This window comes from Symphalangus syndactylus, chromosome 7 (assembly GCF_028878055.3).
Source record: "Symphalangus syndactylus isolate Jambi chromosome 7, NHGRI_mSymSyn1-v2.1_pri, whole genome shotgun sequence".
NCBI classification, from domain to species: Eukaryota; Metazoa; Chordata; class Mammalia; order Primates; family Hylobatidae; genus Symphalangus; species Symphalangus syndactylus.
This window is the reverse complement of record NC_072429.2, coordinates 51274427-51300223: the sequence shown is the minus strand read 5'-3', so window position 1 is coordinate 51300223 and position 25797 is coordinate 51274427. Positions and strand designations below refer to the sequence as shown.

The 25797-nt window shown below is 40.8% G+C and overlaps 1 protein-coding gene across 11 annotated transcripts in view; it reads left to right on the top strand.

Annotated features, from left to right (window-relative positions):
• The window catches only part of SGK3 (serum/glucocorticoid regulated kinase family member 3), a 150698-nt gene that overhangs the window by 63547 nt on the left and 61354 nt on the right, over window positions 1-25797 (top strand). For 9 of the 11 annotated variants that reach the window (XM_055286187.2, XM_063643253.1, XM_063643255.1 and 6 more), the window contains 2 exons: window positions 17090-17306; window positions 22334-22417. In XM_055286187.2, coding sequence (XP_055142162.1) covers window positions 17211-17306; window positions 22334-22417 — 180 coding nt within the window. In that variant the 5' untranslated portion in view covers window positions 17090-17210. Of the gene's footprint in view, window positions 1-7161; window positions 7287-17089; window positions 17307-22333; window positions 22418-25797 lie in introns of those variants that run through there. The other 2 variants (XM_063643254.1, XM_055286193.2) reach the window with 2 other exon arrangements.

The following is a 25797-nucleotide window of genomic DNA, read 5'->3' as shown; positions in this document are numbered from 1 at the left end:
TGGTCTTTACAGATAAGGATGAGGCCAAAGACTCAGAATCAATAAATGGCGGAGCTTAGGCTAGAATTCAGCTCTGCTGATCAACAAAGTATACCATCAAATGATGATGTTATTTCTAGTTTTGATGATAGTTACTATGTTTATTTTTGACAGTTTTATGGTTTTGTGAATGGCTTTCCTCTCCAGCAGTATCCTGCTTTGTAGCTTAATTGCATGATTCATAATCATTCTTCAGTACCTTTGATTTAAATTACAAGTCTCAAAGTTGCTACATTAATTATTGCTTTGAGAACAAGATGATTGTCTTCTTAAGCTTTGCACAAACATGTTCTAATGTGCTTTGGTTTTGTCCTTTTAAAATGCAGCCCTCTTCTCCCATGTAGGGAATGTAAACAGCCAGTATAAACAAATTGACCCACTAGGCATTTTTTATCGCTGTTTTATTGGTGAAGTTTTCTTGACTGGGTAGGATAGAGTCAGGAAGTGGAACCCTGAATGCTCACCCAAGGAAACAGGACTGGGTCCCAAAGAGATATGTCACAATGTGGCTGCTAACTTCAAAAGCATTGTGGAGTGAAATTATTTTGAGCTACTGTTTTGTTAGTTGCTGACTCTTCCCCAACTTTTTGTATAGCTCACTCCTTCACCTCTGGGTGTTTGTTTAGATGTTACCTTCCTATTTAAAATTGCATACAACACCACACTTATATATTGACCTATTGATTTACTTATTCATTATCTGTTGTCTGACACGAGAGCGTAAGTTCCATGTGGGTAAAGTTGTTTGCCAGTTGTGTTCACTGTTGTATCCTAAGTGCTTGGATATAGTGCCTGGCACACAGAAGGTACCGAATTCATGGATCTGATGCAGACATTTCCAACAAGACTAGTAATTATTTATGCCAATTCACTGTCACTTTCCCCTCCCTCCATTTTATTTATTCCTAGTTACCCAGGAATAAAATCTTGAGGCAATCTTACTTCTTTCTTTTACCTTTGTACCCCACATGCAAATAGCTACCACGTTATTTCATCTGTCATTTTTTTTTTTACAAACCTGCCTCTCCTGTTGTTGCCAAGCCCATTTCTTCATTCCCTTCCATTTAATTTGACACCTACAGCCCTGCAGTTCCCTTTTTAAGTGGCTTCACATCCTTACCTGCAGAATGAAATCCAGAGTGAAAAGCCTGATATTCAGAATTCCCTACAGCATGATTTCAAGCCCACTTTTACAGTCTATATTTCCTATAGATGAAGAGAATGAGTTCCAGTTTAGGTTTGTAAATATGACAGTAAAATAAGGCTTTAATGGTGATGTCCTATAAAATCCCAAAGTGAGTGTTGCTTCATGACAGTTTCTCTTTCTGTTTTTATTGATGAGTTAATCTTTTTCTCCGATGTGGGCAGGGATTTAGACTTAGTGGTCTAGTGGCTGTTCCCTGTTTCTAGTGAGGACTTCTGCTGCCCTTTCTGTTTTGAGTTCCCATTCTTCAAAACCCCCCTCACATGTGGCCCCCTCACATGCGGCCCCTGCCATCCCCTACCAGATATCTAGGTAAGTTCAGTTGGAAGTGTTTTTTTTCTTCCTCTGAATGCTGGTGACTATCATAGAGAATTTACCGCAGTCTTCTTTGAATTTGAAAGCTTCGGGCATTGGTCATTTCTTTATTGGTTCATGTCCTGGAGGACAAGAAGCATGCACACACACATTTCAGTTTCTTTTAAAGGAAAAATAAGACCCACATCTGCTTATCTGCTTTTTTGTTTTTTTCTTTTGATACGGAGTCTCCCTTTGTTGCTCAGGCTGGAGTGCAGTGGTGGCGTGATCTTGGTACTCTGCAAGCTCTGCCTCCCGGGTTTACGCCATCCTCCTGCCTCAGCCTCCCGAGTAGCTGGGACTACAGGCGCCCGCCACCACGCCCGGCTAATTTTTTGTATTTTTAGTAGAGACGGAGTTTCACCGTATTAGCCAGGATGGTCTCGATCTCCTGACCTCACAATCGCCCGCCTCGGCCTCCTAAAGTGCCAGGATTACAGGCGTGAGCCACCGTGCCCAGCCACTTAACTGTTTTTTAAGTAAACATGAACTTAAAATTATATCAAACAGACCTTTAAATCGTTAAATATTGAGCTTCAACAGTTACTTCTACAGTACAGACAAATGAAGAAGATGACAAGGAAAAAGTCAGTACTAAGTAAAAAGATACAAATGAAGACACTGAGGTCTGGATTTATAGAGGGGAGTGGGTGTAGGGAGAGCAGCGTGTCCAATACGCATGTAGATGGACAGGAAGATGTTTTTAAAAGTACACAGTAAATTCAGGAAACCATCAGAAGACAACTTTATTGAGCAATATCTGCAGCTTAGGATTTTGTGGAGTATTATTCCTAAAATATATTTTGTTTTTATATTTCTAGATACGTGTAATACTGTTTCTTTGCTTCGTTTCTATACTGGATAGGACTGAAGATTCTCTTTCTCTCTGGTCTGCAGAAAGTAATTTACTTTCTTTCCTTTCATTGTTTAATCTTAAAAAAAACTTCATATCTTTTTCCTGATTGTCCTGGATGTGTGGAGAAAGGTGTATATGCCAGAAGTTTTTAGTGCTTCAGAAAAAGGTAGTAGATATGAGATACTTGAGTTTACTATTGTTGAAGTTTACAATTTTACAAAGTTTGATATCAGCATTTAACACATTTTGCTGAATTTTATGTTACAAGCATATCCTTGCACATATTCCAGTTGAGTCAGTGATTTTATTTTACTTGTGACTCAGATTAAAACTTGACTTAAGAGCTTGTGTAAATGTTTCTGTCACTTAATTTTATCTTTTCTCCTGTGGCCTTCCAAACCTCAACTGAAGTTTCTCCATTCTAGGGCATACATTAACTTATTTTCGTTGTTTTTGATTTCAGGTGCTTATAGATATAGGTCTGAATTTATTTTACCTTTCCTAGGATGAAGCAGCAGTTTCCATTGTTAGGTAGGCGGGAAATACACACACACACACACACACACACACACACACTTTTTATATGTGTACATTTTATACACATACACATATATACATTTTATACATATATATGTATAAAATTAGGGCATATATATATGCCCTAATTTTTGAAATGTTAAAATATTAAGGTAAAATTCTGCATGTTGTCTTTACTAATAACATAGCCACTGTAAGGTCAGGATTTGAAATTAAGTAGTATAATTTAAATAAGTATTATAATTTAAATATGTAATTGGTTGTAATTTTTGTGCTTTGGGAAATTTTTACTAATGTGGTAATAGTTTTAGTGTCAGGAGAATTTTGAAAGCAAATATTTACTTGAGAGTAAAGTTTCCTTTATCACACTGCATAAGCATCTGTGTTTACCCTGAGTTCTCCTTGATTTTATAAAGCCTTAGTTAAGTGTGTTATTAGATACAATCATTCATTAAAATAATAAAAAATGAGGGTACAGATGCTGATACACTCCCAGCACATGGTAAACACTACATAAGTATCATTAAATAAGTAAATGTATATTTTTAGGGAGGATTTTATTAAGATATCATAGCATATTAGTACATATATGCTTGTACTATATATACATATATATATATATAGTACTTGGAGTGATCCAGTGAAGAGGCAGAAATTGATGATTCAGGAGACTGATGAAGGAATAATGAGGCATTGGTCACTGAAGATCTCACTAGCACACTTTGGCAAGTTGGAATTTCTAAACGTCTCTCTCCACCTGTTGAATAAATCAATGAAAGGTTTTATTAGGGCCTTCTAAGTGCATGGCAGTCAATAAGTCACAGTTCCTACACCCTAGTCAGGGAGGCTCTCAATAAGCAAGCAACTGCAATCCTAGTTGCAATCCATAAATACTGAAATGGAAATAAACAACATGATGAGGGAGGATTAACTTGGGGAGGGAGCACATTAAGGTGGCCATGAAGTTTGTTGGAAGAAGTGACTTTTGAACAAGGCCTTGGTGTGAAGAGCGAACGAGTGTCCCAGACAGAGGGGCCACTGGTATAAGAGACGAGATGGGAGAGGGCTTGGAAGGTGTACGAAATAGGAAGGAGGTTGTTCTTGTGTGAGTCTAGTGAACACAGAGGCGAGAGGCCCTGGTGGGTGCAGCTGGAGAGTTACGCAGAATAACATTAAGCCCTGTGGGGGATTGTAGATTGTCAGCAATAATCCACAGTTTGGATTTTATTCCAAGAGTGATGGGAAGCTGTGGAAAGGAGTTAAGCAAGGGGTGAAATTATCAGATTTACAGTGATAAAAATAAATTTGTCTGGCTACTGGGGAAAAAATGGATTGGAGGGAGTTTAGAATGGAAGCAGAGAGCAGGTTGGAGGTTCTCCCGAGAGACTTTGTGAGACATGATGGTGATTTTTGTCTTTGTGGGTTTTGTTTCATTTTGTTTTGTTGGGCCTGGACGATCTGAATTCTGCCAACCTCTTCAGTTCAGAACCAGCTTGACTCCAGGCCCCATCACTCTGCCAGTCACCACAGCCCTCTAGGAATTGGCCTTGGGAGTGTTGTATGTTCACATCTGCCTGTAAGATATGCTTGGAGTGTGCCTACAAATGGAAAAGCTTGGGAGTTTTGGAATAGAGCAGGCATTCTGGTGGTTGGGAACCCAAGATAGTGACCTTGGGAGGCTGAGAAGGATAGGACAGCCTTGCTGCCATTGCTACCATCTCTACCAGTTGGTTCTGGACCAAGTGGAGGGACATGGCATGGTTGGAGTAAATTTAGGGCCTTCCTCCTTATCCTAGTAGTATTTGTTTTTTGTTTTTTAAAGAGATGGGATCTAGCTCTGTCACTCAGGATGGGAGTACATTGGTGCAATCATAGCTCACTGCAGCCTCAAACTCCTGGCCTCAAGCTATCCTCCGGCCTCAGCCTCCCGTGTAGTTGAGATTAGAAGCATGAGCCACCATGCCTGGTTTATTTTAGCAGTTTTATCCTAGTATGGAGGAAACAAAGGGCTGTCAGTGGTTACTTCCACTTCCTCACCCAGGCCCTTCTCTAAATGTCTCTAATAAAATGGAGCTGGCTCATGTGACTTTAGTTGAGGTTCTTGGACACTCTTCTCAAGTTGTTGGTGCACAACACTCTTCTTCAATATTGTTTTAGTGCCAACGTTGGCTATTTTGCATGTACTTTATTTTTAATTCATATATCACTTTTATCAAGAATCGGATAAATAAAAGGTGCTTAAATAGAGATGTAGTAAACCTAGGAAAAACTGGGACAGCTTTGTGATTGCAGAATGATGGAAAAATCAAAGATGAGGGTGGAGTGGGAATTAGAGGAAGGATGTATCAGTAAGGAAGGAAAACAGGAAAAGTTGTAACTGATTCATCATGTGATGTGTGAGGGGAGGGGAGAAGGCTACTATGTATCTTTCATTGGCAGAGCCTGTTGATTTTTTTTTAATCTGTTCTGCAGTGAATTTAATTTACAGATGTGACAAAGATGTCCTTTGTTTCTGTTGAAACATTTGGGATGTGTTTGGAGCTAGTATCCTGAGAGGCAGAAATAAACAGATACAGATTATATATACTCTTACAGTAGACTTTCAGTAAAGTAACCAGTTAGTTTGGGGTTAGAATTTGCTGGGAAGGTGCTTTTAATGTAATTTAAAATGAAACCTATTCATAGGGTCTATTCTCTTCTCAGAAATAGTCCCCATCCCAATTCCTTTTCTTACTTACTAGGTCATTTCCCCTTGCCACGCTTGGGGTATGTGTATGTTTTTTTTTTTTTTTAGACTTCTTTTTTCATAGCTAAATTAGGAAAGTACAGAGTTCCCCATATATCTGTGCCGCCACACATGTACAGCACTCCCCATTGTCAATATCCCCCACCAGAGTGTTACATATGTTACAATCGGTGAACCTACGTTAACACATCCTAGTAACCCAAAATCCATAGATTCCATTAGGGTTCACTCTTGGTGTTGTACATTCTGTGGGTTTGGACAAATGTATAATGACATGTATTATAGTGTCACAGAGTATTTTCACTGCCTTAAAAATCCTCTGCCTATTCATCGTTTCACCCTGTGCCCCAGCCCCTGGCAGCTGCTGATCTTTTTACTGTTTTCATAGTTTGCGTTTTCCAGAATGTCATATAATTGGAATCATGCAGTATGTAGCCTTTTCAGATTGGCTTCTTTCACATAGTGATATGCATTTAAGGTTTCTCCATGTCTTGTTATGGCTGGATAGCTTCTTTCTTTTTAGCACTGAAAAATATTTCATTGTCTGGATGTACTACAGAGTATTAATCTATTCACCTATAGTAGGGCATCTTGGTTGCGTCCAAGTTTTGGCAATTATGAATAAAGTTGCTAGAGACATCCATTTACAGGTTTTTGTGTGCACGTAGTTTTTAGCTTCTTTGAGTAAATACCAAGGAGTGCAACTTCTGGATTGTATAGTAAGAATATGTTTAGTTTTGTAAGAAACTGCCAAACTGCCAGAGTGGCTGTACCATTTTGCATTTCTACCAACAGTGAATGAGAGTTCCTGCTCTTCCCTATCCTCACCAGCATTTGGTGTTGTCAGTGTTCTGGATTCTGACCATTTCTGAAAAGTATGTAATGGTATCTCATTTTAATTTGCATTTCCTGGTGACACGATGTGGAATATGCTTATTTACATTTGCCATCTGTATATCTTCTTTGGTGAGGTGTCTGTCAAGGCATTTGGTCCATGTTTTAATCAGATTGTTTTCTTGTTGTTTAAAGAGTTATTGGTGTATTTTAGATAACAGTCCTTTATTGGCTGTATCTTCTGCAAATGTTTTCTTCCAGTCTGTGGTTTGTCTTCTCATTCTCTTCATGTTCTTTCATGGATTGTGCCTTTGGTGTAACATTTGCAAAATCATTGCCATACTCATGGTCATCTAATTTTTGTGTGTGTGTGTGTGTGTGGTTTATTTTTATTTTTATTTTTGTTTTTTAAGATAGGGTCTTGCTCTGGCACCCGGCCTGGAGTAAAGTGATGCGATCTTGGCTCACTGCAACCTTCCCCACCTGGGCTCGAGCGATTCTCCCGCCTCAGCCTCCCTAGTAGCTGAGATTATAGGTGCATTCCATCATGCTAGGCTAATTTTTTATTTTTTTATGTTTTTGGTAGAGATGAGGTCTCGCATATTGCCCAGGCTGGTCTTGAACTCTTGGACTCCAGCAGTCGTCCCATCTCAGACACCCCAAGTGATGGGATTAAAGGCCGAAGCATCCTGCCTGGCCATTTTCTAGATTTGCTGGTACGTTATATTCTAGGAATTTTATAGTTTTGTTTTTTGTTGTCGTTGTTTGTTTGTTTTTTGAGACACAGTCTTGCTCTGTTGCCCAGGCTGGAGTGCAGTGGTGCAGTCTCGAGGCTAACTGCAATCTCCACCTCTGCCTCTTGGGCTCAAGTGATCCTCTGATCTCAGCTTCTCAAGTAGCCAGGACTACAGGTACGTGCCACCATGCCTGGCTAATTTTTAAATTTTTTTTGTGGAGACAGGCTCTCACTATATTTCCCAGGCTGATATCAAACTCCTGGGCTCAAGGGATCCTCCTGCCTTAGCCTCCCAAAGTGCTGGGATTACAGGCGTCAGCCATCACCCAGCCTACTTTTGCAATTTATGTGCATGGATTTTCTTTTGTATCTTCCTTGACCAGCCCTGTTAGTTCCCTCCTTTAGGTGCCATTGTTTCTAAACACCCAGTACCCTGTTCCCCTGCTGAGGAAAACTTGTAGCTCTTCACAAGCCAAATTCCTTCCTTTTGGGACACGTTTGTTCTTATTTCCCTTTATGCCTTGGTGTGAATCACCAACTCACCCTCCCTGCTGTATTGGGTAAGAATGGGAAGTGATACTTATGAGTGTATCTACCTTCTAATCTGAGTAGGGTCCTCTAGTCAATATCAAACAATCTTTATGATGGGTTAAGGAAATAGGGTTCAGAAATTCTGTTTATTTTTTTAGAGGTAAAAGCAGAAGAATCTTTTGACTTTTTTTATTAAAAAAAAATTTCTTTTGCCTGCCCTGAAACAAAGATAGGCAAGACCCAAGGACAGTAAATAGCATATAATAGACAAAAAAATGGATACAATGATGAAGGAAAAAATCCTTTTTAGGAAAAGCTTTAATGTTCATCTATTTTAAGCAATATTTGTATCAGTAACATTTTAACATAACAAGAATTTGGGCAATTTTTATCATAGAGTTTCACCCATATTGCTATTTTTTTACAGACCCCAAACAAAAAAATTTTAAGTCTATGGATGCTTTTTTTAAAAAGATGAACTTTCCCCCTCCTTTTTAAAAAAACCGTATCCTTGATAGTGTCTTTTCTCGTGTCCTCCTTATTTCATAATTAGTCCTTGGTTGTCATTGTGATGGGGCCAACATTCAGAGCCTGCTGTGTACCAAGCTCTCAGTTAGATGTTTACATGTGATGTTTTTCAAGAAAGGGAAGCCAGGCTCCTGACCAAGTGCTGTCCAGAATTTGACCCCTCCTGGTGGCAGAATCAGAAATCTGCTTTTCCTGTGCGTGACTTTCTTTCTGTAACGCAGTTGCCTGGTGGATCCCTGGTGCTCTCTTCTCTTCAACTCTGTATCTCCGAAGATGATTTAGAAAAGGATGCATGTAACAGCGTAAGAACTTGAGGGCTACGGTATGTGAGCTGGGCTCACATGAGAGTGCTTTCACCCACAGCCACGTGACCATGTGGAACTACTCTTCGTAGCTTAGGTTTCTTCTTCATCTGTAAAATGAGGATCATTATATTTATCTCAGAGGTTGCTATGAGGACTCATTGATGTGTTAGATGTGAGCGCTTAAAACAGCCCTGGCATTAGTGCTCAGTAAATATTTATTTCTCAGCCTTCAGCCCTGTTGACGTTTTGGGTCAAATCATTTTTTGTTGTAGGGCAGTCCTGTGCATATTGTAGATGCTTAACATCATCCCTGACGACCACCGCCTGCCACCCCCCCACCCCACAAGTTGTGACAACCAAAAATGTCTCCCGACATTGCCAAATATCCTCTAGGCAAAATTGGCCCCAGATGAGAACCATTGTATAATCTTTGCTAGCTGTTATAATACCCTTGCAGATTCACCATCCCTCCTAAGATTTGGCTGGCCTTGAAAAGTTTTGCCGTCATCTGACCTATTTCTTTCTGTCTTGTTGGACTTGTCTGAGTTGATTCATGAGTTGAAGAGTAAGTCTAGTTCTTCGATTCTAACGAACTTAAGCCTCTTTGGAAGAGCTGTCACCTACTCCTGGCAAGCCAGCTGCCCCTGAGCACCAGACTACAAAATTATCTTCTGACTGTCTAGCAGAGTGAAGGCAGATCCTTTTCCTGTTCCTCTTTTGAAAAGCCCTACATGTATATGAATCTCCCAAAAAGTCCCAGTTTTAATCCCACATGAGTGACATAGCTTTTTGTTCTATTCTTTCTTAGTTGTGGGTTTTTATGTCAATCCCCTTCTTACTGTGTTTTATTTAGCTGCCTGGCCAGAAGATGACTTTGCAGAATTTTAATTGCTTCAGTTTTATAGAATAAATATGTACTACATGTATAGTAAAACATTTTACTTTTAATCACTTAAAAAAATTTATGAACTTTCTTCCCAAATTGGTCACCAGAGGACTCTGTAAAGCATGTACATGTGGTGGAGGCAGGGTAGTATAATGGATAGAAGCCCTGAAGTCAGACCATCTGGATTCAAATCCTGCTTCTGCCATCTGGGGCAGGGTCCTTCATCCTTTCATGCTTCAGTTTCTCCTCAATTTCTTCTAGTTAGGGCTGCTGTGAGGAGCAACCAGATTCACACATGTAAAGCACAGTCTGGCTTGTAATAAGCTTAGCTACTAAGCAGTAAGTATTATTAGGTTGCCAGTTCAATTTAGCTTGAAGGAAAGGAAAATCTTACTTAAGGAGAGTCGATGTGGTACAGCAAACATGCACATAGAGATTTTGGAGTTGGACAAATTTGCGTTTGAATTCTAGCTCTGTTGCCTGTTAGTTGCATATTAACTTGGGCAAGTGATTTAACCGCTTTATGTTTTTCTTCAGAGCAACATCTTTATTCCCAATATATAATTTTGGCTTCTCTTTCCAGATACAATTGAGGCAAATCGGTGGAATCTCTTTCAAACGTCTGCTTCCATACCTGCCTGGCTTTATTTTTAGCTAAGCTATACAGTCTGTGGCTGTGTCCCTTCTCTGTACCCTCTCAGTATACCATGCATACACATAACATAATACTTAATTTATGTTGCTTGTCAGTCTTCCCTGTTAGGTAAGTTCTGTGAGGGTAGGATTTTCTCTTTGTCTTTTTTTTTTTTTTTTTTTTTTTTTTTTGAGATGGAGTTTCACTCTGTAACCCAGGCTGGAGTGCAGTAGCATGATCTTGGCTCACTGCAACCTCAGCCTCTTGTGTCCTGGTTCAAGCAATTCTCCTCCCTCAGCCTCCCAAGTAGCTGGGATTACAGGCACGTGCCACCATGCCCAGCTAATTTTTGTATTTTTAGTAGAGACAGGGTTTCACCATGTTGGCCAGGCTAGTCTTGAACTCCTGACCTCATGATCCGCCCTCCTAAGCCTCCCAAAGTGCTGGGATTACAGGTGTGAACCACCGTGCCTGGCCTTCACTTTGTCTTTTTATTGCCTAGTGCATGATGAGCACTCAGTAAGTGTTCATTGAATGAAGGAATAAAAATAAATTCAGAACAAATTGTTATACTTTAGATCTTATTTATTGGTTACTGTTACAGTGCTAGGTCTTTTACGCTATCTCAAATCCTTAAAGCAACCATATGAAGTCAGTCTTGCTTCTGTGAAGACAGATCGTTTCCTAAGGGCTGTCTAATCCCCCCTGTGGGATGGTGGGATAGTGGGCCTTAGTGTTGGTCTTTTCTGTTGGGGTTGGGCTCTCAGCACTGGCAGCACTAAATCAGTCTTGGTGAGGGGAAGGCCATATTGTTGAGTCCCTATGTAGCCTCCACACCTACTGCTTTGGCCACTTTGTCATCGGTCCATTGAGCAAGCAATGGGACGATTGGGAAAGAGGCTGACTGACATCTATAAGACAAGTCATCTTGACCACATGATTATTGAGCGCCTGTCTGTAGTGGGTATTTATGTGAGACACAAATATGTTCACATTCTGTGCTGTAGTGAAAGGTTCATATACATACTTCGCACACCTTCCTTTAAAAAATACATGATTTTCCAATCTTGTTCTTTCCAAGTCACTGACCAGCAGGCCTTCCATTAGCCACTGCCCAAGGATCATCATAGATACGTCCCTTTGGCACTCCTCCTTACAGGTAAACCACCACGTGTACTGCTCAGAGTTCTGCCCACTGGGAAGATTTCCCTTCACCCCTCTCTTTCAGGCCATCCCTGAGTGGGGCTGCCTTTTCTCACTTCTGGCCGGTGCCAGCACACTGTGCATGTCCATCCATAAACAAGCATGCCTTTTTCCTGCCCTGCTAACTGGCCTGAGGATCCTCCCCATGAAGCCTTAAATGTGGGTCTAGAAAACTTGCAAAAAGGAGGAACAAGCAGTAGGGGAGTCTGGGCTGCCGATCCCTACAGTTTACTTGTGCCATCCAGACCTGCTTAAGCCCAGTCTTGCTTTTACTGTACCAAGTGGATTACTGCTGTACATGTCCAGTTTTATGATTCAGTGAACCAGACAATACTCTGTTCACGATGGGTTGTTCTTTTTACATAGTCTCTTGGTTTTCCATAGGCGGTCATCGCATCTCTTCCTGGGCCTAATAACAAGCCAGGAACCACAGACAGTGCTTGCTGGCAAACCCTAAGGGGTCTGAAACTCTTACCCTTTTCTTGGTGCTTGTCAGAGAGAGGGGTCCTTAATTCATTCCTGTTTGCCGTGTCATTTCTAGTACTACTGGGTGTGCTGAGGCATAGGCTCAAGGGTTAGGGCAGCTTTCATTGCTCTAGAACCTTCTCTTGGAATGGGCTTCAGTAAAAACTGGCAGGCTCATAGGTTACCCAGTAAATGGGTCAGAACAGCATATCCAAGTATTGAAACTCACTATTTGTTTTGCCTCTTTCTCAGGGGAAGTGGTGCAAGGTGTAGTAATTTCTCTCACTTGAGGTGGGATATCCTGGGTCAGACCAGGGAAATCCTAGAAGCCATCAGTGTGGTGAATCCCTGAACTTTCATGAGTTTTTTTCCATCCTCTGGCTTGTGTATGTGTCTTACACAGGTGTCCAAGGTGCTTGCTAGTTTTTGTTCACCAGGTCCAGTTAAGATAATGGTATTCATGTGATGGACCAGTGTGGTGATCTGTGGGCTGTCAAGATGATCAAGGACTCTCCAGACTATATTATGGCAATTCAGACATAGCCCTCAGGTGGGACAATGAAAGTATACTGCCTTTCTGCCACTTCGTGCAATTTGCATCTCATTGTCCTTACCGATGGTGATAGAAAAGAAAGCGTTTGCCAGGTCAGTAGTCATACCAGATGTCCGTCCGGGATTATGCTAATTTTCTTCAGAAAAAAAAAAAACAAAACACTACATTTAGAATCTCAGAATCTCATTTGTAATTGGTATCACCATCTGATTAAATTTATGGTAATCCATTGTCATGTTCCAGGTTCTTTCCAGCTTTGATCTAGGTAAATGGCCAAGTTAAATGGGGATATAAAAAGTTTTAACACCGTTGCATCCTTTTAGTTTTTGATAGTGGTACTGATTTCTGAGCTTCTCCCATGGATGTCATATAGTTTTTGGTTACTTTCTTAGCAGGAAAAAGGGGAGACAGTTCCAGAGGCTTCTTCGTGGCCTTTTCTCGCATTATAGCTTTTATGACATGGGACAGGGAACCAATATGGGAATTTGGCCAGTTACTAAGTATATCTGTTTCCACTATAATTCTGTTACTAGGGAAATAAGCACAGGATGGGCCAATGGACCCACTGTGAGACAGACTTATTCTCTTACGTTACCTCTGGAAGTCCCACTCTGACTTGTAGACCATGTTTTCGGTCTCTAGGAGATTAGCAGTATTTCAGAGCTAGTATCCAGTAATGCCTGGGAGGATTATATATTCCTATTTCTGTAGTGCACAATCATCCTGGAGAATTGCTGCAGGTCCTTCTCAGGAAAGGCCTGGAGAAAGATCAACAGTATATGTCTGTGGCCGTTTAAAGGGTCACAATACGCTGGGTGTGGTGGCTCATGCCTACAATCCCAGCACTTTGGGAGGCTGATATGGGCAGTTTGCTTCAGCTCAGGAGTTTGAGACCAGCCTGGCCATCATGACGAAACCCCATCTCTACCAAAAATACAAAAATTAGCCAGGCATGGTAGCGCATGCCTGTGGTCCCAGCTACTTGGGAGGCTGAGGTGAGAGGATTGCTTGAACCCTGGAGGTGGAGGTTACAGTGAGCCAAGATTGCGCCACTGCACTGCAGCCTAGGTGACAGAGTGAGACCCCATCTCAAAAAAAAAAAAAAAAAAATAGGTCACAATAATCTTATTAGTCCTCCTTGATCTAAGATCCTTTGAATATATTCCTATGTGTGCTCTCCACAGTCCCACTGGTAAATAAATTGTTGAGATCCTAAAATATTTTGTTATAAAGGCAGTTTTCTCCCAGAGTAGACTCGGAACTTCATTCTGGGGTCTTTTGGGTTACGAGACAATGAAAGATGGTGGGAGTAGATAGTGAAGAGAATTAGCATCCCTTGTGAAACAACTTGAAAAGAGTTTTATTGAGGAGGAGGCGTTGGGGTGCAGGGTCTTCTCTGAGAGATACAAGCAGCTGCTTTCAGCAAGGAAGTTCAGCTGAATTTGGGGTTCAGCATTCTTAGCCTCATCTATGCCTACCCAAATAACTGCGTCTAGGATTCAAGTCATTGTCCTTTCCAGCCAGTGCCGTATGTTAACACATGAGACTTTGCAGGATTATATATTGAATTGGCTCTGCAACCCTAGCTATAAAACCCTGGGCTTGATCTTTAGTCTTCTCAGCTCGGCAACTGTAAGAGATGAAGGACTCGAATAAAACAGCCATGGATTTTCTACCCATCTCTTTGGGAATTCACAGCTTTAACTTTGTCATTTGCTTTATGCACATTCTCAAGGACAGCCAGAAGCAGCCCCAGCCCACATTGCAGTCTCTGAAGTCAGTGTTTTTATCAGCTGCTTGGACTTCGAGCACTCTCCACCTGCACTCCGTCCTGTGACATCATGCACACGTAGTAGATTGAGCAATCATGATGTCACTGTGTGCCATCCCCACCCTCCACAGGAAGGTTTTCAGGACACGTGTCAAATACACATTCCATTTTTGAGGCTGTGTGTCCTGGGGTCATTCTTGGTACCAGTTAACTGCATCAGTCACATGACACACTCAAAAGTAGTTGAAGAGAGTTTAACAAAGGGACTATTAACTAAGATGTTGTGGGCAGGATTAGAGGAACCAGCATGGCATGTTGAAGCACCTCTTTACTAGCAAAGTCAGGAAGCTGTTACTATTCCCAGGTCCTTCAACTATAGCTGTGGAAGAGGCGCTGCCTGCTAGGAACTGTGGGCTTAGGTAGATAAGCCTGCTAGGAACTGTGGGCTTAGGTAGATAAACCACTGATGTCAGAAAGGGACCATGGGAACAAATGCCTTAGCGCCTTGCTCCTCTTACCCTCTAATTTGTTAGTGACTCTCATGGCTGAACCCAGCCAGAGGGCAAAGGCAAAGTGTGCTGCTTTAGTGTGTAGTCCATAGAGCTCAGACTTCTGGACATGTGGCTGGGTGGAGAAAGAGTGGCGTTTGGGTCTGGAAGGGTAGATGGAGACTGTCAAGTGCAATTGCCAAACTGGAACCTTTGGCTCAGGTTTGAGTGTGCTTCTTGAGTGTAGACTTCTACACTTGACTGCCAGTTGTACCTGTTCTCTTAGATGTCCCCTGAGTACCTTACAGGAAACAAGTTGTCCTGCCTACCATCTCTTTCCTTCTCCTTTATTCCTGATGCCACTTAATGTGATATCTTACTGTCCCTTCCAAAAGAAGGACCTGAGGAATTCTGCTTCTGTGGGCTATAGCACAGCAAGGCACAAACAGATAAAGTACCAGCAGGACCTGCCACCCTGAGCCCCACATTCTCAAGGGAGAGGTGTGGAAAGTGTAGCTCATAACCTTCACCTTCTCAGTGTCTCTGCTGCAGGAGGAGAAGCATGGGTTAATGTGGCTTCTGAGGTTCCAGGACAGGGCCAATCTGCCTTAGAAGTACAATAGGTTCCATCTGCTCTCATGCTTAGGCAGTAGATCGCTGTGACAGGCGGGCCAGGCTCTGGTCAGGTGCTTCCCTGGTCTTACTGGGACAAAGCAGCTACTATTATGGGGCTTTAGAATGCTATAATTTACAGATAGGTGCTGTACTCTTTGTTGAGAAGGGACCAATTACATGTCTGTATATTCTAACAACTAATTCAGCTACATAGAAATCTTTCTGACTGCTGGGCGCAGTGGTTCACGCCTGTAATCCCAGCACTTTGGGAGGCCGAGGCAGGCGGATCACCTGAGGTCGGGAGTTTGAGACCAGCCTGACCAACATGGAGAAACCCCATCTCTACTAAAAATACAAAATTAGTTGGGCGTGGTGGCATGTGCCCGTAATCCCAGCTACTTGAGAGGCTGAGGCAGGATAATTGCTTGAACGCGGGAAGCGGAGGTTGCGGTGAGCCAAGATTGTGCCACTGCACTCCAGCCTGGGTTACAAGAGCAAAACGCCATCTCAAAAAAAAAAAAAAAGAAATCTTTCTGACTGCATTTCCAGCAGCAAATCCAAGAAGGGAAGCTTTGAATCATCTCAAAGGAAGAATTCTTATAATCAGTTAAAACTCATTATACCTGAATATTCAGTGCCTGCTGATATGTATTTTAAATCATTACCTGAATATAATTTATTTATAGTGATCAAATCTGTTACAGTGACTTCCTGAAACTAAACATCCAGGGAAATTATCCTAGCAAACTGACACTTTAAAAAGTATTATTTAGTCTGGGTGCGGTGGCTCATGCCTGTAATCCTAGCACTTTGGGAGATCAAGTTGGGAGGAATGCTTCAGCCCAGGAGTTCAAGCCAGCCTGGGCAACGTAATGAGACCCTGTCTCTTAAGAAAAAAATTTAAAAAAAAGTATTGTTTGAGCCAGGTGTGATGGTCTGTGCCTATAGTCGCAGCTACTTGGGAGGCTCAAGCAGGAACATTTTTTGGTGTGCTCTTGAGCCTAGGAGTTTGAGGCCTGCAGTGCAGCATGATTGCACCTGTGAATAGCCACAGCATTCTAGCCTGGGCAACATAGCAACACCCTGTCTCTAAAAGAAAGGTATTATTTGGTGTCATGTGGTGTCAGAGTATGGGCTGCCGTGTGTAGCAAAGGTGACATCAGTGTGACATCTCTAGCTCTTTGTTCATGGGGTGGGATGATATTAACATACTGCATTTATTTTGTAGAAAGATCTACTGTAGTGTCTCTGACCAGAGGTTCAGTACAAAAGAATCATCCACAGTTATAATGCAGCATAGTACAGTGGTTAAGAGTTAGAACTCTGGAGTCAGATGGCCTGGGTTCAAATCCGGGATGTACGAATTATTTCACCTCTCTGTGTTTCAGTTGCCTCATTTGTAAAATGAGTAAATAGTTATGTACTATACAGGATTATAATCGGAATTGTTCAGCACACTTGACCAGTTCATCCTGATACAAGAAGTCTGAAAACCACACTTTGGTTACCTCCAACTAGATCTTTTCTAGCTGAGGGCTAGTCCTTAGTCTACATGAACTGAGGTGTATAAGTTCCTGGAGTTTCGTAATAGTAAGGAAGGTAGATGGGCTGCAGATATTTGTGGCTTGTAGTAGGAACATAACAGAAAGTAAATCTCTAACCTGGGCTGAGACTGATGAGCAAAAGTAGATTCCTGTCAGAATAAACATAAAATTAGTCCCATGCTTAAGGAATGACAGTCATAGTATTTTAAAGTTGTTTTGCTAATCACGTCTTTTTTTTTTTTTTTTTTCTGTTGGTTAAGGTTGCATGATGGAATTTGAACATTACTTCAAGAGGTTTTATATTTTGGATTAGTTAATTGGGTTTGTCCTCTGCTGACTGTTTCTTCGGATGCATTTTTTGGTGTGCTCTTGAGGGATTAAATGCAAAGAGATCATACCATGGACTACAAGGAAAGCTGCCCAAGTGTAAGCATTCCCAGCTCCGATGAACACAGAGAGAAAAAGAAGAGGTTTACTGTAAGTATTTAACATAAAGCATGTGGGAAAAAAATTGAATATAGAGAATATTTTCGTTTCTGCTTTTCTTCTTCAACCTAGAACACCCCCTTCCCCATCTCCACATACCTGGATTTTACTTCTTTCACATGATCTGTTCTCCACAAAGTCTTCTGTGGCTACCGTAATGGAATAAATTTTCCTTTTTTAGTGTCTCTTTACTTATCCTCTTGGAGAATTGTATGAAACTATCTAATTAATCTTCTTAACAGAAAATGTGCATGTGCATACACATGGATCTACGCACATACTTAAAATTTTGTGTGTACTGTCAGGAATTAATGGACTCCTGAAGTCATTGATTCCATATTAAGAACTACTGTCCTGAAATGTTTATAATATCTCTCAGTTTTAAAATATTTAATTCAGTATTTTTTTTTCACCTTAAAGGATAGATTATTTCTAATTTTATCGTTTATCACTGTAGTATCTACTATAGGGCTTTATAAAGAGTAAGCACAATGAATATTTGCTCAATCTGTGTATCAGTTTTTATTGTTAGAGAATAGTCACTTTTCTAATTAGTGTGCTGAAACATACAATATTGTATTTAGTTCTAGTAGTCCCATTAGTATACAGAGGTCTCGTGCCCTCCTCCCCCTGAAAAAAAAAAAGCTGTTTATCGTGTCTATTACTGATCTGCTCTTCCTTGTAACTCCCCACCCCCCTCACCTAATATGAGTAATACGAAGAAATTCATTTAGCCCAATTCTGTTTAATACTTAGTCTATCTAATAATTTAACCAGGTCTCAGGATAAAATGCTTAGCCTCTCTTCTGCTTTCTTTCTCTTACTTGAACACACATCCTCCTCAGGTTGGCATCATGGTTTATGGGAGGAGAGGTGTCCCCTTTCACAATATTGTTGAGTTGGTGAATGACCTCATGGTAGCCTGGTGAAGCCTCTTGAGTTCTTGTCGTCCCTCTAGATCTTTGCCATTTGAGCTGTAAAGAGGCTGGTCTGGCAAATAGCCAGCTCTGACTGACCTGATAACCTGGGCATTTTGCTGGCATCCATTGCTGGCACCTGCAGTTGATGAACTAACTTGTGATCTCTTTGTTGGCTTGACCAGGGTCTTGCGGCAACTCACCACTGACTCAGTACCTTGGCCCTTGATAGCTGTAGAGCCCCCTAAGGCTCTGACATGTCCTTCACCTGCTTCTGGCTCAGTGATCCACCCCAGCCTCTAAGAAGGGGGTTACCCGGTCACTGCCAGTTGAGTCCCATGACAGGTGACTTTCAACTCAGAGTCCCTGTCACAGGGTAGTTGAGGAAATCTCTCTGCCTTCTTAACTAGGTGGGGCTGGGTGCTGGAAAATGATGGTTTTCTCTCAAAGTCCCAGACAAGGAGCAGGGAAAGCAGTCCCTCTGTCCTCTCTTCCTTAAAAGACACACCTGCCACACTTGGTACCACATCCCAGAGCAGAGAAATTGCAATGTGTGTCTGACCATTTACCCCTTCTCAGCCTCTATATTGCAGGAATATCTTAAACAGTAGGCATTTGTTGCACATTTGTATAAGCAAATTTTTAGCAATATCACATTGAAGGTAAACAAAGGTTGATATACCTTGAATAAAATGGTAGAGTGGGTGAATGTTTTTCTTCCTTCCTTCCCTCTCCTTATTTTTGCCTTTGGGCCATTCTTTCCTCGAGGGCATACCTCCTGCCAAGTTTGAAGAAAGTTCACACATAGCAAATGTCAGCAGCAGATTATCTCATGTCCTTTGATTTTCCAGGCTGGAGGTATTTCCATGTCTTCTGTGGGATGGTCCAGGAGACCTGTAGCATTTCTCTTACCCAGCTGTTCCTACTCTGTGCACTGAGTTCTCAAAGGCCCTATCTAAATCACCTTATTCATTTACTTCCTTCAGATTCTCAAATATTGCCTTATTAGAGAGGCATATTCTGACCACCCTATAAAAAATAGCACCTTCACACCCCACCCTACCCCTCTCACTCTCTGTCCTGCTTTCCCTCCTGCCACATTTCGTGTTTGTTTATTTGTGCCTTCTTTGAGTAGAATGCAAGGTTCTTTGAAGCAGGAACTTCTTCATTATTGTTTCACCAGCCCCTAGAACAAAGATAGTAGGAATTCAAATAAGTATTTGTTGAATTGTTCATATGTTATTTGCTGGTCACTACAGTGCAGTCCTCAATCCTCAAGAAACTTGGTTCTGTCAGTGCAGATAGACCCCATCCCACCCAACGAAGACACTGTGTTCAGCCTAGGTACCCATGTTATCGATAATATTTTTATTTATTCTATTTATTTATTTATTTATTTATTTTTAAATTTAATTTAATTTTATTTTATTTTTTTTGAGATGGAGTCTCACTGTCGCCCAGGCTGGAGTGCAGTGCTGTGATCTCGGCTCACTGCAAGCTCCGTCTCCAGGGTTCACGCCATTCTCCTGCCTCAGCCTCCCGAGTAGCTGGGACTACAGGCGCCCGCCACCACACCCAGCTAATTGTTTGTATTTTTAGTAGAGACGGGGTTTGACCATGGTCTCAATCTCCTGACCTCGTGATCCACCCGCCTCGGCCTCCCAAAGTGCTGGGATTACAGGCGTGAGCCACCGCACCCAGCCTATTTTATTTATTTTTTTGAGACAGAATCTCGCTCTGTCGCCAGGCTGGAGTGCAGTGGCACAATCTTGGCTCAGTGCAACCTCCACCTCCTGGGTTCAGGCGATTCTCCTGCCTCAGCCTCCCAAGTAGCTGGGACTACAGGTGCATGCCACCACTCCCAGCTAATTTTTTGTATTTTTTTTTTTTTTTTTTTTTTAGTAGGGACTGGGTTTCACCATGTTGGCAAAGTCTGTATCTCTTCACCTCGTGATCCGCCCACCTCGGCCTCCCAAAGTGCTGGGATTATAGGCGTGAGCCACCGTGCCCAGCCTGAATTTAAATTTAATAGAGACAGGGTCTTGCTATGTTGAGTAGGTTGGTCTCGAACTCCTGGGCTCAAGTGATTCTCCTGCCTCAGCCTCCCGAAGTGCTGGGATTACAGGAATGAGCCACCACGCCCAGCCTTGATAATATTTTTATACTCTAGTTTTCATAGGTAGTTTATGTAGTTCTATACCATGAAGCTTCTAACAGGGAAATGTGTTGCATTCTAGGTGTCTTGACTTAAACCAAGTCTAAATTATATTTTTATTTAGCCACTTGACAAATCGTGAGTTTCTATGTCATGTTCAAGACACTGCAGATACAGTGGAACAAGAGTGACGTTAGCCCTAGCTCTCAAGGAACTTTCATTATACAGGGGCAAGACAGACAATAAGGAAATATGCAAATAAGATAATTTCATATTGTATTAAGTATTGTACTGTTTCCTGTGAAATCCTGTTAGATTTCACAGCAAATCTAATCTTGTTTTTTTTTTTTTTTTTTTACCAATGGAAGTATTTTTAAGGATTTGAATAGTTGTTTTTGTCTACTGTTTTATTAGTGTGTATTTAATAAGCACTTGTTTATAAATCATATTGTTAATTCATAATTTCACAAGGCTTTATCTTGTCTTCTGTAAATATATTTGCTGCAGAGCTTCTCCAGCTTGGAACCTAGACTTGCTCCTGGTCTTGGCTGTATTTGGGGTAGCCAGGGGAGGTCACCTGAACTTTCTAAAGTCCATTCTTCTCACCAAGTCAGCACAAATAATTGAAGAAACTCACAATCATATAAACCTAAGTGTTTTATTCTCTTTCAGCAGTTCTGCTTCTAGGCTTGTCCCAGTGCCGTGTGAGATAAATCTCCTCTCTAGTCTTATTCAGCGTCGCTGGCACCTTGGCTAGGTTTTTTGCCCTCTACTTCTGCATGCTGTCCATGTGGGGGGTATCAAATTAATTCTAACATCTTACGCGTAATAGCTTCCTCTAAGACAACCAGATTCCTTCTCGGTTAAGACCAAAAGGGCCAGATTACCATCCTGCAGCTCATGTAGGGTGTCTCATTTATAGTGGGGGGTTGTAATATTTGTTCTGCTTACTTCATAGGGTTGTTGATTACGATTATACGAGGTTATGTATATTTGAAAATATTGAGGATGGAAGATAATACTAGGAAATCTGAGGATAAATCCTTATTAATAGTTTGAAAACTACTATGTGAAAGATGACCTAGAAGGAAGAAAACTAATAATTGAAAGTTTTTTATGTAGCAGGTATCACTTTTGAAAATACTTTGTAAGTTCAAGGTAGTAATTACTGCTAGGGAGGAAGAGAGGAAAGTGGCAACAATTGAATCTATAGTATTTTATTCTTTGGCAAAAAAAATCTGAAGCAAGAATGGCAACATGTTAGAATTCAGTAGATCCAAATAATGAGCACTTGGGTGTTGACTATGTTATTCCCTGAAAATTACAGAAATATTTTGTAACATTTGAAAAATAAAATACCACCTGGTTTTTTTCTGACCTCATATTCTTCCTATCACAAGAAACCACTTTTTTTTTTTTTTTCCAAGTCATGATCTCGCTTTGACACTCAGCCTGGAGTGCAGTGGTGTGATCTCAGCTCACTACAGCCTCGACTTACCTGGGCTAAGCAATCCTCTTACCTCAGCCTCCTGAGTAGCTGGGACTACAGGCGTGTACACCATGCCCGGCTAATTTTTAAGTTTTTTGTAGAGACGGGGTCTCCTTATGTTGCCCAGGCTGGTCTCCAGCTCCTATGCTCAAGTAATCCTCCCACCTCAGCCTCACAAGGTGCAGAGATTACAGGCATGACCCACTGAACCCAGCCAAGAATACCATTTGACAAGATTCAATAAGTGCTTTAATTGGTATGTTTATGTATCAGAGAATCATATAAAAATGTTAATGTTAATATCAGTTTCAGAATATGAAAACATCAGCCTTGGTGAAAGAGCCAGACTGTCTCAAAAAAAAAAAAAAAAAATGAAAACAGGTTTCATGTATTTAAGTAGCTAATGGGTTTTTTGCAATTAAATTGTGTTATGTTATGTAATTTTTTATTTCCACAGGTTTATAAAGTTCTGGTTTCAGTGGGAAGGAGTGAATGGTTTGTCTTCAGGAGATATGCAGAATTTGATAAACTTTACAACACTGTAAGTAATAGTCTACAAGATTTCTAATTAAAAGAAAGCACCTGAGAAAACCCAAAATAAGAGAAATGTATTTGAGTGATTAAATTGATACTCATATATTAATATGTCAGACAAGCAGACAAAGGTAAGAGATTCTTCAAAAACATCCTATCTTTGGAATGCTTACAAAGAAAGGGTAGAGAGAGGACTGCTGAACAATTCCAAATAAACCATTAAAAATATGAGAACTAGATAAAATACCTTTTAATGTCATAGAAAATTAGAAGTCAGTTCTTTCTACCCACCTCTCTGATAATTGTTAATCATCATGATATTTCTGGTTAAATTACCTACTGTAAGCTTTATGTTTGAAAGTCTGTCGTGAACCTATCTCCCTTCCATAGTTTGTTTCCATTCTTAGAGATAGGTCTTAGGTTCCAGATTTTAAGTAGCTAACACAATTGAAATGAGTGTTGATTCTTAGAGTTCTGACAGCTACCTAGTGGTGAGATCTAAGAGACTATTAGCTATTTAAATTACTAAAACCTGTTTTTATATTTTCATAACTCAGATATTAAATAGCATTCATAATCTAGTGTTGGCAGTACATAGAGTACATATTTGCTAAAGTAGGCAGCAAAGAGCCAGACACGATGGTTCACATCTATAATTCCAGCACTTTGAGAGGCTGAGGCAGAAGGAACATTTGAGCCTAGGAGTTCAGAGGGTACAGTGAGACATGATTGCCCCACTGCACTGCCATCTGGGCAATATAGCAAGACCCCATCTAAAAAAATAAAGGCAGCAAGACCACCACAGTCACTATCATACCATGTTTTCCACAGGTAGCAGTGTTTGTGGATAGTGTTGCCTTGAAGATCATACATAGAAGCTAAAACATGCCTCTTGAGTTACTAATAGCTATTATGGAACTCCAGGTCATTAAGACAGTCCTGGATTTAAAGTTTTGCTTCAGTTAAGAACAAAAGCAATTGTGCCTCAAATCCCCAATTTATTTATTTATTTATTTATTGAGAGAAGGTCTTGCTCTGTCACCCAGGCTAGAGTGCAGTGGCACGATCTCGGCTCACTACAACCTCTGCCTCCCATGTTAAAGCGACTCTCGTGCCTCAGTCTCCCAAGTAGCTGGGATTACAGGCGTGAGCTACCACGCCTGGCTAGTGTTTCTGTAGTTTTAGTAGAGATGGGGTTTTGCCATGTTGGCGAGGCTGGTCTCAAACTCCTGGCCTCATGTGATCCTCCCACCTCGGCCTCCTAATGTGCTGAGATTACAGGCATGACACTGCCTTTGGCCTCAAATCCCAAATTGACATTCCTCTGCTCTCATGTAATAATAAATAGGGATCTCCCAGTGTCATTGTTTAATGAATGGTAGATTACTAGGCATCCTCTGGAAAAACTCTTGTTATATATTTAAGAAGGGAATTTTGGGCCGGGCATGGTGGCTCACACCTGTAATCCCAGCACTTTGGGAGGCCAAGGTGAGCAGATCACAAGGTCAGGAGATTGAGACCATCCTGGCTAACATGGTGAAACCCCGTCTCTATTAAAAATACAAAAAATTAGCCAGGCGTGGTGGCGGGCACCTGTAGTCCCAGCTACTTGGGAGGCTGAGGCAGGAGAATGGCGTGAACCCAGGAGGCAGAGGTTGCAGTGAGCCGAGATTGCGCCACAGCACTCCAGCCTGGGCGACAGAGCAAGACTCCATCTCAAAAAAAAAGTGGGGGAGGGTTTCATTTCTTAACCCTGTCTCTTGATTTTAAACATAGGAATAAATATATGCCTGTGGGTTATTATTTATAAGATATTTTTGAATATGAGGAAAGTTGCACATATATCAATTAAGAGACAAATTCCTAAATGGGTCAGAATGAATCAAACAATGTCTAGCTGTACCACTTCCTGTGTTTTGTTAAGTCATGAAAATTAGACTTCTGATTCATCTTTATTTAGCGTTTCACTATGTATGTATTTATTCCTAATGTTCAAATCCCTTGCTACTTGAAATTGAATTTCTGAAGATAATACTGCAATTTAAAAATATTTATTTTTTCCTATGTAAAATTAATAGGGAGACTCCATCTCTATAAAAAAAATAAAAATAAAAAGTTAGCTGGGTGTAGTGGCACACACCTATAGTTGTGGCTACTTCGGAGGCTGTGGTAGGAGGATCACTTGAGCCTGGGCGGTGGAGGCTGCAGTGAGCCATAACCATGCCACTACACTCTTGAGACCCTGTCTCAAAACAAAAACAAGAACAAAACACCTATAATGTTGCTACTCAGAAATAACTGTTAACATTTTACTGTTTTCCTCTGTTCTTTAGCTTTTCTTTAATGCATATGCAACTGCACTTACTAAATACAGGTTGAGTATCCCTTATCTGAAATACTTGGAACCAGAAGTGATTTGTATTTCAAATTTTTTCAAATTTTGGAATATTTGAGTTATACTTACCAGTTAACCATCCCAAATCTGAAAATCTGAAATCTGAAACGCCCCAGTAAGCATTTCCTTTGAGCACTCAAAAAGTTACTGGCTTTAGAGCATTTCAGATTTTCAGATTTGTGATACTCAACCTGTATAGTTTTAGATATTTGCTTCATCAAAGGATATTGAGATAAGTTTTTTTTTCTGTAATTAAAGTTACACTGTTGAAACAACAGCCAATAAGAGTTTGTACATGGAAATATCTTTCATAAGTTTTTAGTGATTTTTTAAAAAATGGCTTATATTGGAGGCTGAGTGAGGGTTGAGATGTTAGCTCATTTTGAAACTCATGAATACCCATTATTTGCATGTTCAGCGTGTCTTTGAGGAGTGTGTAAATCCAACTGTACGCATCAGGATGCCTGGGTTATGCTCGGGTAAAAATAACATGACTGTAGTGTCTGTCTGTCTGTCTCTCTCTTTCTTTCTCTCTCTCTCTCTCTCTCTCACACACACACACACACACACACACACACACACATACACCACGTATATTTGAGGCTTCTTTTTGTCTTTTGCTTAAAATATTTCATAGGCTAGATTTACCTTCTAAAGATGTCTTTTGTGAAACTCTTCATAAGAGGAAGGGGTGCAGGGAATGTCATCTAAAAACTCAGCACTGTGGAGATCCATACTGGTAGTGTGTGTTCATGATGTTTTCATGATTTTAATAGCTGGTTATTAATTAAATTGTTAATATTTGAGTATGTGTAAGCATAAAAATAAAATAGGAAAACTTGTTTGGGGTACCTCCATCCATGATCACTTTCATTCTCTCTTCTGTGAAACACCCCATCTTTGGACTTTTTGCAGAAGAGTTTCCTTAACTTGTAGTTCAGTTTTTATCATTCATCTCCCTAATTTCTTTTGTATTTCTTTTCACCCTTTTT